Source organism: Falco biarmicus, chromosome Z, assembly GCF_023638135.1.
Source record: "Falco biarmicus isolate bFalBia1 chromosome Z, bFalBia1.pri, whole genome shotgun sequence".
Taxonomy (NCBI): domain Eukaryota; kingdom Metazoa; phylum Chordata; class Aves; order Falconiformes; family Falconidae; genus Falco; species Falco biarmicus.
Window position 1 is genome coordinate 39,364,779 of NC_079311.1, and position 17,726 is coordinate 39,382,504.

General features: G+C 37.2%; 1 protein-coding gene across 1 annotated transcript in view; it reads left to right on the forward strand.

Moving 5' to 3' along the window:
- CNTNAP4 (contactin associated protein family member 4) overlaps positions 1-17,726 on the forward strand; it is a 261,580-nt gene that overhangs the window by 164,787 nt on the left and 79,067 nt on the right. The window contains exons 5-8 of the mRNA XM_056325765.1: positions 9,177-9,380; positions 9,551-9,735; positions 11,748-11,891; positions 14,411-14,672. Coding sequence (XP_056181740.1) covers positions 9,177-9,380; positions 9,551-9,735; positions 11,748-11,891; positions 14,411-14,672 — 795 coding nt within the window. The remainder of the gene's footprint in view (positions 1-9,176; positions 9,381-9,550; positions 9,736-11,747; positions 11,892-14,410; positions 14,673-17,726) is intronic.

A 17,726-nucleotide genomic window follows, 5' to 3' on the forward strand; every position in this document is an offset into this window, starting at 1 on the left:
ATGATGTTTACTTTAACTTTGGTTCATAGTTTCCAGATTTCCAGTTTCTCATTCTTCCCCTCAGAGAGATCTCAGTGGGTCTTATATTGTAAGAGTGAGCAACTCTCTTTCCATTTACAGCTGAATATGTGGTCCGTATTCAAGTGTAAATGTAGTAATTTCTTCCTTCAGCCTCATCTGTTGCAAATTACATAAATAAAACAGCAACAATATAAAGTTGATCTTAGTATTTCATAAAGTGATACTGAAAAATACATGTCTGTTGCATCCAAAAGAAGTCATTGCTATCTTAGTTAAGTAGTATTTACAGGACAGGACTACTGTTGACACTGTTTCCAAGTTGCTGGACCATTGACTTCCAACTAAATGCCCACTCTGAATAACTTAGCCTAGTATCCTCAGAACTAACCTTTCCCCTTTAATTACAGTCTCAATGAGGTTGGGTAATGTCCATAGGATAAACCAGGTTATTATGAGTTTTGTTTCCTTTTGTTTGTTTGGGGTTTTTTGGTGTTTGTTTTTTTGGTTGGTTTTTTTGTTTTTTGTTTTTTTGTTTGTTTGTTTGTTTGGTTTTTTTAATCCTTCTTTTTTACTACAAAGTTTTTGAGCCAAGGACTGTCACATCTTATAACCTTGTAAAGCATGCACCCAGAACAAGTCCTGCCATTTTTGCCTGTTAGCACTTAATGGAATTGAAAGGCTAAATACAGGTAGTCGGTTACAGCTATATGAAACATTGAAAGAGTTTCCCTGAATTCTTTGTGTTTAGTTCTTCTTCACTCTGCTACCTCTGCTATGTTCCTCAGTTTTCTTACTCCTCTCCTACAGCCTTTTACATGTAAGAAAGAAAGAAAGATGTTTTCTACCTTCAGGTGATCTACCTGGCTTCAGGTTTAGATTACTGATGAAATCTCATTGTGCAATGACTTCACAACAAACACTCTGTGCTGCCAAGAACACTGCACCCAAAACTCTCTCTCAGCCTCTGCCTGACAGTTCTTACTGTTTAGTGTGTGAAAAATAAACTGATTAATCTCTACAGACATTTTCCTGTCTTTTTCCTGAAATGTCAGATTGTGATAATTAAGCCACATAAAACAGAGTTCAGGTTAAGCTATGCCCCGGCACTAAAAGAAGGAAATTAGAAGTCTCCTTTGGCTTACTGTTTTCCCCTTCATTATAATGTTCTCTTTCTCCTTCCATCTTCTGGAAACCAGTAGACTAAAAATAGAAAACAGAAAAAAAAGACAGACAGAAGGATGGATTTAAATGTGAAAATGGCAAATGTAATAATTTGTAGGAGAAAGATAACTGGGAACTAAACGCATTCTGTGCATTAAAACTTTAGATGCAGTGCCCAACAACAAGCACTGCAGATACCGTGGTATGCAAACATGCTTCCAAAGTCCTCTTAACACTGTTAATTGTGTTGAGATTTTTTTAAGTTTTCCCTTCCTGGCTGGAATGCATAAAATAGATGGCACAGTTATTTCAGTCCAAGAAAGGATTTCCTATCATCCTCATAGGGGGATAATGTGCTTTCAAGGTTTTGATGTGAAAGTGATTATAAAAGAGAAAAATTTAAATGTGATCGATTACAAACAATTTTAACATGTTATTTTTTATTTTTATGGGGGTTTTTTGTTTGTTTTTAGGTTGGTCATGTGTTGTGTGTCCCCCTGCTCCCCCACCCCACCCCCGCCAGAGGCTTTGTTTAAAGCAATGCTTAAGTATTGATTTACCTGTCTTGTCTGAACCCTCAGAACCTTTTCAGGTTTGCTTTCCCCAAGACTGGAAAGGGCCAGAGAGTACATTTCTCATTTGAATACAATTGGTCAGGATTAAGGATATCTAAAACAAAACAACAACAAAAAAAGCGCCAAACTTTTACATTGTTTTGATTTTTTCCCTTATAGAGCAATTAGCAGTAATTTAAATCTTTAAAATATCAACAAAACCCAAAACCTTTTTCAAACAAAAATATTGCAACTAAGTTTTGTGCAGGATCACAAAAACTCTTGATCCTATGCTATGTAAGGAGGTTTCCAGAATTTCCAGTTTCTGAGAAGCATGTCATCATCACTTCCAAAGGTATTTACACAGTATAATAAGCATATAGATTTTACTAATTTGAGAAAGACCCATTGTAAATTGTGAAAGCAGAAGATGAGTGTTTACAAAGCAAATAAACGTTTTTTATTTTCCTTATTTATAACAGTAGAGTAGAGAAAACCCACGGAGAATGATGTTCAAATCCAGGGACTATTAGCCGCTGAGAATAGATGGTAAATACGAAAGGGAAATGTCATGACACCCTAAGTATTTGGACTTATTCTTTCTATCCTGATAACCCTGTAGGAGACACAAGCTTTATCTCACAACACTTTAAATTTACTTCTAGTAGTAATGCATAGATAGTGAAGACAAAATGTGTTAGAAAGATTATAAGAATTCTGATTAACATCTGCAGCCCTTTCATAATCTTCCTTCATGCATGGTGGTGGTGGAAGGTTTAATTTTGTTTATTTTCCAAATTTGGACAAAGTAGATTTCACTTCTTAGAAGATAGTGCTAAAGAACAGTGAAAGTGACTTTGGAAAGCAGTGCTAAATGTTGCTTATGTTTCAATAACTAATAGCAAGAGTATATTGCCAATTTAAAAAAAAAAAAAAAAAAAGGCTATTATCAGTTCCTACTAAGAATACATCTAGTGAACTGGTTTAATAGGTAAAAAACAATGTATGCGTTCTATTATTGAAGTTTTTATTGAAGCTATTATAGTTCTCATTCATTATTTAAATTAAATAATTTAAATTTAACATTGATTAATGCTTTTACTGGTCACACACATTCAGAGGCATAGTGAAGAAAAACAGTCAGCCTAGGATTCATTTTTAGGGAGAATGTAATTTATTCCTTATAAATTGGGTAAAGGAGTTTTTCATAAGAAGTACATCACCAAGATGTGAGGAAAACCAAGAAGTTGTATTTAAAATCATAGATGCATTTGCTTAACAGAAGTATTTGAAAATGGAATGTAAATGGCTGATTTAAGTACTATAGTTAATTTAAACAAAGTTCACTTCCATGCTGACAATGTGGAGAAAGACTTTTAGTGAAATTATATAAAGTTAGTAAATAGATAATGGGTTTCCATTGGCTTGAAAGAAGTCAACCAGTCAGTTGAAAAATAGCTTCCTATTTTATTAAGTGTCCTTTATATCTTAATTTATTTCACAAATGTATCTTTCAAGGGCAATTAACTTTTTTCTCCTTTACTTATGAGGTGCAAATACTCTATTAGCTTTTTATAGTGCTATCAACTCCTTTCTGTATGTTTTTTATTAATCTCAACCCATTCTGACAGATATATTTTTTTATATAATATTTGGATAAAATCAGTTGGTCATTTCCCTTGTTCCCTTCCCTTCCCTTCCCTTCCCTTCCCTGCCCTTCCCTCCCCTCCCCTGCCCTGCCCTGCCCTGCCCTGCCCTGCCTTGCCCTTCCCTGCCCTTCCCTGCCCTGCCTTTCTTTTTCCACAAGTAAAGTGAAAGTATGTAACCTTTAAATAAATTGGGTAAAACACTGTCATAAATAGAAAGTAGATTTCACTGGAGCACTGTCATGGAGCTGTAGTACTGTACCTACCTTTTAGCACAGTCATGAGAAGTATGAATATAAGTGGGCAAGTCAGAAAGCATATATTCATAGTGTAATAATGAAAACACAGTTTTATTCTTCTTCACCTCTAAAACTTAAGATTTTATTATTTGGTCTATTACAGTACAGAATCAATCAAGTCAAGGTAAATTATTATCTCCCTTTACTCCACTCTCATGAGACTCCACCTGGAGTATGCATCCAGTTCTGGGGTTCCAAACACAAGAAAGACATAGAGCTGTTGGAGACAGTCCAGAAGAGGGCCACCAGAGTGACCAGAGAGATGGAACACCTCTCCTATTAAGAAGGACTGAGAGAGCTAGGGTTGTTCAACCTGGAGAAGAGATGGCTTTAGGGACAGCTTATTGTGGCCTTTCAGGACTTAAACAGAGCTTATAATAAAGATGGAGAAACTTTTTCCCAGGGCCTGTGGTGACAACAGTAATTGCTTTAAATCTGAAGAAGGACATAAGGGAGAATTTATTTGTTTTAGTGATGAGGGTGGTGAAACGCTGGAACAAATTGCCTTGAGAAGTTGTGGATTCCCCCTCATTGGAAGTGTTCAAGGTCTGGATGGGGCTTTCAGCAGCTTGATCCACTGAAAAATGCCCCTGCACATGTGCACTGCAGGATGGGTAGAACTAGATGATATTTAAAAAGTCCCTTCCGATCCAAACTATTGTATGGTTCCATTCTATGAAGATGTCCCTTCAGGTGTGTCCCCGATTCTCCATTGTGGTTGCTGGAAGCTGGCCTATCTGCCTGTCTGACATACTTTCTGCGGAGGTTTGCTGCTTGCTAGGGATATTGGATCCAGGACATTGTGGAGAGACTGTTGAGGCTTATCCAGCCTTCAGACTATCCTCCCTCTGCTGCTCTTCCATGTGGGCACCAATATAGTACTGCCAGGGAAGATTTGGTGTGTGTCAAGCATGACTGCATGGCTCTAGGGGCAAGTACAAAGTGTCTCAAGTGGCATTTTCCTTGTTCCTACTGACAAAAGAGAAGTACTTGAGGAGGACTGGGTGGGTCCTTTGGATCAATGACTAGTGGCAAAACTGGTATCAGCAACAATTATTCAGATTTAACAACCTTTGGACATTCTTTGAAGATCAAGAGTTGCTAGGAAGAGACAGAATCCATCTGACCATATAGGGCAAAAACATTTTTTCCCACAAGCTCACCAGCCTGAGGACAACTCTAAACCAGGAATGATGGAAGAGGGAGATGATGGCCCAAAATCTAGTGAGGAAGTGGTGGACTGGTCTTCAGAAACAAAGGCTTCAGGGCAGTGTGAACAAGAGAGACCTTGGAAAAAACAAACCATGGCTAAAGTGCAAGAACTTGACCATTTAAAGTGCAAACACACATATAAGAAAGTGCTGCTGGGAGGGTAACATGATGGGGGAAGTTCTCACACTTCTGAGAAATCAACACAAGTGGATGCCTTTCTGAAGTTCTTGCATCCTAATGCACACAACATGGGGAACACAGAGAAGAAATGGAGGTCTTCATGCATGTGAAAGGCCACAATCTCATCACAACCATAGAGACGTGGTGGAAGAGCTCACACAACTGCAGGAGTGTCACAGATTCATACAGGTTGTTTAGAAAGCACTAGGAGGAAAGGCACTTAACACGTGAACAAGCAGCAGGTGTGCATGGAGCTTTGCCTGGGGACAGATGATGAGACAGCTCAGAGTTCATGGATTAGGCTTAGAGTACAGACAAAAGGTGGTGGGACTATGGTGGAACTCTGCTACAGACTGTCTGATATTGGAGAAATGGATAAGGTCTTCTTCAGACAGCTGGAAGAAGCTTTAGGTTGACAGGCTTTGGTCATTACTGCAGACTTTAATTACCCTCATATCTGCTGGCAGGACAATGTAGCAGGGCATAAGCAATATAGGACTTCTCTGGAATACTTTGATGACAACTTCTTAACATAAGTGATCAAAGAGCTGATAAGATCACACATTCTACTGGCCCTTATGCTTACAGACAAGGAATAACTCATGGTGACATGAAAGCTGGGGTAGCCTTGGCTGCAGCAAGCATAAGACTGTGTTGTTCAAGATTCTGAGAAGGGAACAAGGCAAACAACAAAATCACAGCCCTGGCCTTCAGGATAGAAAGCTTTTTTCATGCTCAGGGACTTGATTGGAAGAGTAACATGGCAGATGATCCTGAAGACGACAGGTCTTCAGGAGAGCTGGTTGATTTTCAAGGATCATTTCCTCCAAACTCAAGAAAGGTCCATCCCAAGAAGCCAGGAATCAAGCAAAAGAAGCAGGAGGTCTTAATGGATGAGCATAGAGTTCCTAACTGAGCTCAGGAGTAAAAAGAAAGCTTACAAGAGGTGGAAGAAACATCAGATAACTGAGGAGGAACATAAAAACATTCACAGAGAATGCAAGGATGTAGTTAGGAAAACTAAAGCACCTGGATTTAAAACTGATAAAGGTTATGGAAGACAACAAGAAGGGCTTCCACAGGTGTATCAGAAGCAAAAGGAAGACTAGGAAAAGTAAGGCCTCACTGCTGAGTGGGACAGGAGACCTGAGGCAAAAGGTATGGATAAGGCCAAAGTACTCAATGCTCTTTTCATCTTGGTCTTTACTGGTAGGGCTTGCTTTCAGGAATATCAGCTCTCTGAATCCCACAGGAAAGGCTAGGGCAAGGAGACATTCAGTGGAGGAGGGTCATGCTATGTAACATTTTAACAAGTTGGACATATGTAAGTCCACAGACTTATTGGGATGCACCTGACAGTGCTGAGGTGCCTGGCCACAGTCATTCTGAGGCCACATTTGTTTATCTTTGAAAGGCAGTGGCAACTGGGAGAGGTTCTTAAAGACTAGAAGAGACAAACTGTCACTCCTATATCCAGCAAATGCAAGGAATACCTGGAGAACTACAAACTGGTCAGCCTTATTTCAATCCCTGGGAATGTGAAGGGACAAATAATCCTAGAAACTGTTTCAAACATGTGAAGGATAAGGAGACTATTGAAAATAGCGTGCATTTATGAAGGGGAAATCATGCCCGACCAAACTAATAGCCTTCTACAGTGATATAACTGGCTTGGTGGGTCAAAAGGGAGTGTTTCATGTTGGTTATCTTGAGTTTATCAAGAGTTTTGATGTTGTCTCCCATAATGTACTCATAGAAAAGTGATGTGAAAAATGAGGTGGAGTGAAAAGAGATTGAACTGCCTGGCTGAAGGAATTGTGATCTGTGGCAAAAGGTCAAGCTGAGTCTATTCACTTGTACATCCCAGGGTTGATACTGGTTTTGATAATGTTTAATCTTCAATAATGACCTGGATGGTAAGGCAGAGTGTATGTTCAGAAACTTTGAAGCCAATAAAGATTAGGAGGACTGATTGATGCACCAGCAGGTTTTGATGCCCTTCAGAGGGACACAGATAAGCTGGAGAAATGGGCTGACAGGAATCTTATGATATTCAACAAAGGAAAGTGCAAGGTCTTGCACTTGTGAAGGGATAATCTCAGTAAGGGTTTACCAATACACATGGGGGACTGACTATGTCTTTCAAGAAAAAGATATGATGGTTCTGGTGGACAGCAAGTTGACCGGTTGACCATGAACTGGCAACAAAGCCTTGCAACCCAGAAGGCCAACAGCATCCTGGGCTGTTTTAGGAAGAGTGTTGCTAGCAGATTGAGGAAGTTTATCCTTCACTTCTAATCAGCCATTTTAATGAAACATCTCTGAATTGCTCAGTCCGCTTCTGGGAAACCTACTACAGGAAAGACATTGATATGCAGGAGTGAATCCAGCAAAAGGACACAAGTATGATTAAGAGACTGGACCATCTGCCATATAAGCAGAGGCTGAGAGAGCTCAGACTGGATAGTAGAAGGCTGGGGAGGATCTTACCCATGTATATTAATGGTAGGATGGGACAGTATGGTGGGTTGACCTTGGCTGAATTCTGGGTGTCCACCAAGCTGCTTTATCACTTCCCTCCTCAGCAGAACCCTGGGGTAGGAGTGTGTGTGTGTGTGTGGGGGGGGGGGGGGGGGGGGGGGGGTGTTGGGTAGAAAATAAGATGAAAAAAAAAATTGACGATCAAGATAAAGGCAGTGTAATGAAGCAATAGCAAAAGTCACATGTGTGGAAGCAAATGAAAACAAAAGATGTTCTTCTTTACTTCCCATCAGCAGGCCACGTTTGGCCACTTCCTAGGAAGCAGGGCTTCAGTATGTGTCGCAGTTGCTTTGGAAGATGAATATCTTCCTTCCTCCTCTCAGCTTTTATATCTGAGCAGACATCATATGGTATGGAATATCTCTTTCGTCAGTTTCTGTCAGCTGTCTTGGCTATGTCCTCTCCCAAGATCTTGCAAACCCCCAGCCCACTGGTGAGCAGAGGGGAAGGTTGGAGAGACATTTTTGATGTTGTGCAAGCGCTGCTGAACAGCAGGCAAAACACTGGTGTGTTATGACCACCTTTCTAGCTACCAATACAAGCACGACACTATGAGGGCTGCTATGGGGCTCAGCCAGACCCAATTCAGAGAGTGAAATGGAGACTGAGCCAGGATCTTTTCAGTGGTGGCCAATGACAAGACAAGAGGCAATGGGCATAAACTGAAATTCAGTTTTACTGTGAGGATGGTTGAACACTGGCATGGGTTGCCCAGAAAGGATTAGTTTCTATTCCTGAAAATACTCAAACCCTGATTGGACATGGCCCTAAGAAACCTACTGGAGCTGACCCAGGTCTGAGTGGGGAAGCTGGACAGGATGGTCTGCAGAGATGCATAGCAACCTCAAACACTGTGTGATTCTGTGATGCCCATACTGGAAAACTGAGGATACAAGGTTTAGTATTCCAGTACTACAACTAATTCAGCTTAATTAAAATTGTAATTTGCTTATGATGACAACAAAAAAACCCCAACAGCTGATGAAGAGAACCAGCCCCTACTTACAGCTGACAGGTTTTAATTTTAGAATATTTTTATTTCTTTCCTAGAATCGTATGCCATGATATTTGAACTACTGTACAGACATCCAGATTGATTTTAATAGTGGCTTAAATCTATAGCCTGCATGAAGGTCCTGAAAATCAGTTAAATGTAGTAGACATGATTTTTATTCTCTTTACTTTACGTATTGGAACCAACTGCAGATAAATTCATAGAGATTTTTCACCCTAAGAATACAGTTAAGAACAGAAACTGTCAAAATACTTCATGGCTCCAAGGCAAGCAAGACCCTTTAGCATGTAACATTAGTACTAGGTTGGAGCAGAAGGAAGACCTCTTCTGTTCACTTGGCTTTATTTTCTAGTGAAAACATCACCATTAAAACAGAGCAGTCTCAATGTTTGGGATAGAACAGGAATAGCAGAAATAAGCAACATTTTACTAAGCACAGGTAAATCTAGGGGTGTTAGTGGTGGGACTTCCTATCATATTGAAGTAACATGCAACTGTTTCTTTCAGACTTAGCATTATACATTATCTTTCATTTCTTTACTTCTAGGTTCCGAGGTGATTGGCTTTGATGGGAAAAGTTGTCTAATTTACACATTTAATCAAAAACTCATTAGTGCACTGAAAGATGTGATTTCTCTGAAGTTTAAGACAATGCAAAGTGATGGAATTCTCCTCCACAGACAAGGACAAAATGGAGACCACATCACCCTGGAATTAATTAAAGGGAAGCTGTCCCTACTCATTAATTTAGGTAACAGTTACAGTGTCATAAAGTCTAATATAGTTATTAGGTATTTTTTGACTAATCCTTGTAGTTCGTTAAGTGGAATTAAATGCATAGAGTATGATACACTAGCAGTATATACTTGAATAATTATATTTTTAAATGGAATTAATAGTTTTTATTTTTCTTCTTTCAAGGTGATACTAAAACTCATCCTTCTAATGCCCAAATTAATATTATGCTGGGCAGCCTTTTGGATGATCAACACTGGCATTCTGTTCTCATTGAGCACTTTAACAATCAAGTAAACTTTACAGTGGATAAACACACTCATCATTTTCATGCAAAAGGACAGTTCAATTATTTGGACGTTGATTATGAGGTGTGAAAATTACCTTTCTTTTATTACATTTATTAACTCTGTTATGTAAATGTAGTGAAACAAGGAAAGGAGACAGAATTTATAGAAGTCTGTAATTCTTGAGACTTTAGGGATTTTCTGTCTCCTAAAGGAATGAATCAAAGAAAAAGAGATGATATTTGATGACTAATGCTCCACTAGACTTGGAACTCAAATTTTTTAAAATACTATCTTTTTAATCTCAGAATTCATTATGTTAATATCTTTGTTTCAGTAGTGCTGCAAATGTGGTAAACAGTATTTAAGCATAATAAATGACCCCCAGCCCAAAGTTACTATGTTATGGCTTGGCGAAAATTACAAAAAAACAGCATAAACCCATTTTAGAAATGTTTAGATTAAGACTTAAATTCCTGTTAAATCTGGTAAAGGTACTGTGAAAAAATCTTGCTTACACAAATGGTACCTTCCTGGAAAGGAGTAGATGTAATTTGCTGTGACAGTTTCCCACCTATGGTTAAAAATTCCACTATTTCACAAATGTAATGTGACAACTGGCTGCTTTATCTTTGCCCTGTCCTGTTTGTTGGATGAGACAATGAGTGATAGAGCAGAGTGTCTGGAACCTGCAGATTCAAATTACTTTATTCTACTCATTTCAGTTTATAATCAGTTTAGAGTAAGATTTCATGCTGTTCCGTGTCTACATTATCCCATTTCAAAAATATAATTCATAAAATTAAAGCCATGAGTGTGCTTAAAATTTGAATCTTAACTACAATACCAAGGTTTGGAGAACCTCTTTACAAAGAAAAAAATAAAAAGAAAAAAAAAAGGGGGGGGTTGGGGGGGATGGGGAACAATCAATGTCAGTTTTAAGTGATTGGCAAATAGATTTATTTTACTGAATCAACCAGTATTGCAGATTTATTTTTCGTCTTTTCCACATACCATAGTTTGAAGTATGTGTTACAAATACAAGGTAGAAAGGAAAGCAAAGGCTAGAAAAAAAACCCCTAAAACTTCAAAAAAATTATGAAATGGTGTATTCAGGGCTGCACTTCTGACTAGAAAAATGCTGCAATTTAATAACTAGTGAAACATGACATATTTAATTTTGGGGTTTTTTTAATAAACTGTTTTGAAATAGAAAGCAAATTTTCAAAACTAAAAGTTAAATAAACGGAACCTTTGTACAATGTAACCAGAATAGCTTTGAAATGGATGAGTTACAAAGTTCACTTAAACTGGCATCCTGTTTCTGATGGTGCACAAGAGTGGAAACATAGCCCAAAGTATAAATTAGATCACCACTGTAGCAATGTTTTTTCTAAAATAATCTACTGCTTTCTAAAAGTTTATGCCTCAGACACTTATTAAGACAGGGTGATATTACTGAATTTAACAGCTCTCACTGGAGTTTTATTTTTGTTAAATCTTCCCATTTATTTCTGAACCCAAGTAAACCTACAGCATCATTATCAAGGAACTGCACAGCCTAAGAATTTTGAGAGGGAAAATGTATCTCCTTCCATTTGTTTTAAATCTGCCCTAGAATAATTTAATCTGTTGCATTCTTGTTCTCTACTACAGTAGTTTTGACTTGTACACAGTGGAGAAATCGGACTCAAGTTTCCTAAAAATTTTGTTAGCAAATTCTCTTCCTTTTTGTGCCACCCAGCATGGTTTGCATGTCCTGGGTATCCTTCTCCTTGGTTTTGCAGCTGTAATGGTTCCTGAAAACTGACAAAACTCGATGCTAAGCAACTGTTAAAAGGCATCCTCAGCAGAAAAAAAAAAAAAAAAAAAAAAAAAGGTCAACATTTTGGGATATTTTAATGAATACATATGACTTGATATAGCCTAATTTTTGTTAGTGTGTTCTTTTAATACATCAGTGTGATAAAAGGAAATAGGCAAGAATTAGCAGATCCATTACTGGCCAGTCTTTGACTTCTGCTTTTATGCTATTAGTAGCTTCTTTCCTTGGAAAACTACTTAATGGTGTCATTGATTTCTCTTCTCTTTCTAAGCTCAGCTTTGGAGGGATCCCAGTGCCTGTAAAACCAGGGACATCGTCGCGCAGAAACTTTCATGGGTGTTTTGAAAATATTTATTATAATGGAGTGAATATTATTGACCTGGCCAGGAGGCATAAATCTCAGATCTACGTTGTGGTAAGAGATTCATTGTTAAGGAAAAAAAAAAAAAAAAAAAAAAAAAATAGAGGAAAGAAAAAGGATACAGCCACTTTCTTATGCAACCTGTTAACACACAGTTCTAGTAAAATCTGTATTCTTTAATGAAAGAAAAATCAAAGAATCACCTAACTGGGGTATTTTATATTTGCTGTTGTACAGACTCATCCAGCAGACAATGCAGAATGCATTTTATTCTACAGCTCTTTATTTAGATGTGTGTGATACCTCACTGTTGTGTGATATCCCACTGCTATGCATGTACAAAAGCCAGAGAGTAACAAAAAGATGTATCTGAAAACATCGAAGCTCTGGCTTTGACTTCTGTACCTGACTAGTAAGAGAGCACCATCAGTACATTTTAAAATCCTTCTACTGCTGAGGACACTGATCCACTCTGTTTTCTCGAGATCATTATAATTTTTATAGATATATTCTGTTTGTCAATTTATATTGTTTATACTGCTTTTTGTCTGAAAATCTGTAGTTCAGGCTGGTGAGTTTAATGCATTTGTTGTTACATGACCACCGGCTGTATTAGCCAGATCCCTACCATTTAGACAAAAGTTTCCAACAATAAACAAACAGAAAGTTTTCTGTAAACTATATTAAGTCCTTTGTATTTATCCCAATAGTACAAAATCTATCTCTGTTTACAGTATTTATTTCCTTAGCAGCAGGAAATGCAGAGATATGATGGAAAAAATCAAGTCAAAATAAATGAAAAAAAAATTACATACTTTCAACTCCGAATCTTTTAATTTGGATTTCAGTTCAGAATATGAACAATCAAATTTGATTCTCTGCCTCTCCTCACCCCTCAGAAAAAAATAAAAAAAAAAAAAAAAAAAAAAAAAAAAGACCGGCATCTCTTCTTATGCGAAGCTCATCTGAAATATCTGAGAATTAACTAAATTGATGCCTCCATAAAATCTCCTGTCCATTATGCTGGTGGATGTTAAGGAGAGGGCAGTTGTAGGGGGCTCTGTGTGGACTAGTGAAAGGGGAACTATGAAGTTATTGTCACAGGAAATGTCATAGTCTTCACCTCACCTCAAATGATTTAAACTGTTGTGCTACTTTCAAAAACATTTTGTAGATGTTTTATCGTGTGTATGTGCGAGTAAGTATCTACGTTACTATAGAATCCTTGCTAAATAACCACTTTGCTGGTCTGATATAGTTTCATGCAGCTGTCCAGATAACATGCAGGGTGAGTCTGTAGGTGTTAAGCTTTTACCATTTAACTTTTATTAATCTGATGACTGCCTTCTCCTTAAGGGTCAGTTCAGTTCACTATTCATTTCTCTACAGCTGAGTTCGTAAGACAGAGCTTTTATTTATTTATATATTTTCCTCGAAAAAAAATGAAAACAGACACATTTTAATGTCATGCCATGGGGCTAGTGAGTATTTTTCTTGAATTGATTTTTTAGCTTTTAACTATAAGGTCAAAATTTTATGTGTGTTCAAAAGTTTAAAAGCTCTTTGTGTTGGACAGAAGGTAAATGTACTTTAAATTCTAAACACATTATTCTTTTAGTAATCATCTGTACAGAACAAATTAGTTATAGTTCAGGTGGTGCCAGAAAGTCATTAGATCAAAGTGCATATTGTATCTTTATCAAGACTCATAAAATATTAACTGACTCTGACACCAGATGCAAAAAATGAATTATTCTCATTCCAGTCTTCTTATCTATATCATTCAGTATCACTACAGATGCTGGTTAAGCTAAGAGTTTGTCAATCAACTCATCTGCAATTTTATTCAGGTATCTAAGAACCAGCTATTTCAGAAGTAGTCAAGCACAAAATAGAGGCTAGTTACCTAAATACAATTCATTATCTGGTCCATATGGGGCTGCTTGAAAATATGTTTCCTTCTGATTTATGAATTATGTGTTTCATGTTTATAAGTAGCAAGAGTTCATATGTGGAGTTTTCTCTGATTATTTGTGAAAATAAATACTGGCGTCAGTGCACATTTGCAGTTGCATAAGACTGCTGCTTGGTCTGGAAAAATGTTTTGGTTTTTTTTTCTCAGATTTAACACTGCCTTAAACAATCGTTAGCCAAGATCATTTTTTCTCTGCATACAACCATTTAGATGTGTTTGCATTCAGTGGCATTTTATCTGACATTCAGAAATTTGTCAAGTCCCTAATGCTTCCTGTAGCTAAACCAAAAAAGCAGGTCTGTCTAACTCCCAAAGCACAATTAAATCACCCATAAAATTTAGGACCTTACCTCATCCACTCAAAGGTCTTTGCCACTCTTTGCTCAGGAAGATATTCTGTTAAAAGAACTAAGCAAAAATTTCTCAAACTGGTGATGTTCTTACCTATTCATACCTGATTTTTAGATTAACACATCCAAGTAACAATTATTAAGCTCTATGCATAATGTTTTGAAACTCTGCAGTTTCCATACAGACATTCTCACGACTCTTTTTCCCTAAATGTTCCTAATGCCATACTTGTTTCATGTCTCTGTAGGGCAACATGTCCTTCTCATGTTTAGAGCCACAGGTGGTTCCTGTTACGTTTCTGAGCTCCAATAGTTACTTGGCACTGCCAGGCACACCAGAGCAAGATGAAGTATTTGTCAGTTTCCAGTTTCGCACCTGGAACAAGGAGGGACTTCTGTTATCTACTAAACTACACGAGGCTTCAGGTGGTTTCTTTTTATATCTAAGTGATGGGAAAGTTAAAATCAGCCTTCATAAACGAGGAAAAACACTGAGTGACATCGTTGCAGGTAAACAGAAATGAAGAAAACAATTCCAAAATTCCTATGCATATAAAAATAAGTTAAAGTCAAGTAATTTATTTTAATACCTACATTCTTGACTTAGTTTTATGACTAATATGCTTTACTTGTGTGAATTTTAATCCCAAATGTTTCAAAATACTTCCTTTTCTCAGAAACATGTATCTACACTCTTTTCCCCATGATTGAGTAGAAATTACTTGTAGTAATACAGGCTGCAAAGTTGAGTCCTTAGCTATACATACATAGAGTATGTGAAGCTCATGTGTATAATCTGGGATATTTGAGACATCTAAGCAACTTTTTCAGTTGTGAGGTGTGAACAAGTTAATTTCTTGCTGTGTCAAGCTAAGCCATTAAGATGTTTTTCACCGTTTGTCAGTGCCTTCCTAAGTTATCAAGTAACTAATTTTCCTATAAGTATATACAATACTGTAAATTTTATGTTTGTTGTGTTCTAGAGGTCTCAGTTACAGAGCTGTCCATTAAATTTGGACAGTGGATGCCCAATACCAGGTTATGTTCCAGAAAGCTGGGGCAAGCTTGCGTCTAGATTAAAAAAGTAAATAAATCAATACATAGATAGATAGATAGAGTAGGAACAAAAAGAAATGGATAAGTTGAGGAGACTGAATAACTGAGAGCTAAAGGGTGACTTTTGTAGTTCAACACTAAATTGAGACTAGACCATCTACTTTTGGTAGAGTGCACTTCTAGGGAACCTTTAGGGTAGAGCTGAATTTTCCTGAAAGCAAAACCTGCAGTCTTCTGAGACTTCTGAGATTTGTTGGTAAACAAATATATAAGAACAAGAGGATGAGGCAAATACAGCAAGATGCAGTAATGTTACAGATTATCCAGTTCAGATTATAAGAAGCAGCTCCCAGCTACTATTTTCCCTCAGTTTTGGAGCAAGGGGACTCCCTCTTTCACAAAGAGGCTCCTCCGTTTTTCAGAGTGTTGTTAGCACTTGATGTAAGAATGACAAGACTGCTGGCCTAGCCAGGAATCTCCTTCTTTCATGAAATGTGAGTGCAGAACAGAACTGACAATATCTCCATCTTCCATGACTTTTTTAAAAATGGTGAAAATCAATAACATAAATATGTGATAATAACAGTACCTTCACCCAGCAGCACTTCACCAGTTCAACTCTGTGCTCTTACACTATGCATCACAGCTGCCTCAGGTATGTAAACAAATTTAATTTTGCCCCTTTCTTGTAGAAGAATAAATGGATGTTCCAGAACAAGGTCTCAGAAAGGAAAAACAGGACTAGAGGGAGTAGGTGGCTAAATGGGGTTCCAAAGAATATATGAAGATGAGGAAATGAGTCTGGGATTGGAGCAGTTTCTACACGGACAAAGAAGATGACCAGAGACCACTAGTTGGAGGAATATGTCGTAGGAGCAACAGATAATTTGGCTGCAGAAAACACAATAATGATATCCAAAACATCAGTTGATCCTAGATATGCATACAATCATAGACTTCATATTCATAAAGCAAGAACATTTTCAGTGTAAAAAAAATCATGTTAGTTCCAGTAGTGTAACGTGTAAACTGAATTAACAGGTGAATAACAAGTCGAACAGCTGCAATTTGCATTGGTACTTAAAAAACAAGTTAAGGATTTGAATGTATGAAGAATTTAACTTTGTATAAAGTATGTTCATTGGAGTATTAGGAACCAAACCAAAGGCATCTTTCAGGGGAGTTTTCAAGCCAGAATATAAGGAGGTTAATGATGCTGTTTAGTGTTACTTTGTCTCGAGCAATAACAAATACAGTAAATAAAATATATGGTTACTGAAATAAAAATAAAAAAAAAAACCAAAATAAAATAATTATAATAAATATTAAACCCTCCAAATCTCTATTGGACCCCACAGATTTAAGGAAGTTATTTAAAAGAGGAAGGAAAATTCACAAAAGAATTATAACCAGTAGAAACACAAAGAAAAAATAATTACCTAAAATGTTCACAAGTCATGTGCTTGGCAGCATAAGGCAAAGAGAGCAAAGCAGAGCCAAACAGAGCAAAGAAACAACCACAGGTTTTGAAGACGAGGCCTCCTTAATCTTAGTTCTGTGTCCCCGTTTCTTTTAGGTAGACTCCTTATTTCAATTCCTGATACAAAACGAAAGTTCCTTTGACAGGATGGTGGAAAAAAAAGTTCAACATACCTCTGAAGCTTATTATGTTTCTATAGTTGTATAATGATTAAAAGTAAGATTTTCAACAGCTGATTATTTTAATTCAGGAAAGGACTGTAAGCCAGTAATGACCACAGATACGTAAAATTTACATAAATACTTTGATCCTGTTTCTGTGGGTGATAATAGGATCAGCCCTGGTATTTGTTATAATCTAAAATAAGTGATGCACAGAGTACGATTTTAATGACAAGAGGTTTCCCTAGGCTCACCATTTGAAAATGTCAATTCCTTAGTAAGAATGTCAGTAGTATGTAGTTAACAGTGATGAATTTGGTGTTTTAGGAGTTATTTCAATTGAGTTCAATTAGGTGATGTATGTTGAAGAAACTCTTGCCACGTAGCATCATTTTAAAAGATCAGCTGAAGGTGGTGGCACTTTTAACAGCTGTAGACTTGCACATAGTAAAAAGCATTCAGTTTCAAAGTTGCAATACAATACATATTAGTTGAAACACTGCAAAATAAATCTTGACATTGCTGAAACAATTTAATGTTCTTATGCTATTTTATGTTTGTTCTATACAGAATTTAACAGAAAGGATTGTGTTTGTCTCTGTGATGACAGACTGCTGCAAAACAATCTTTTTTCTCTTCTGAGAAAGAAGTTATCTAATAAAACCATATGGGTAACTTTTTCTTAAGTTTTTAAAATGTTTATTGTTACACTCACTAAAGCAATTCAAGTCTGCATTTGGAGACAAGTAATTAAATTACGGCTGGCTGGACAGGTTTGTTCTCCCACAGGCAAGGACTTATGAACTGACTCTCTCTCTTCCCACTCCCCCAACCACCCCCTGCACCCTCCACCCCTCTACCCCCGAT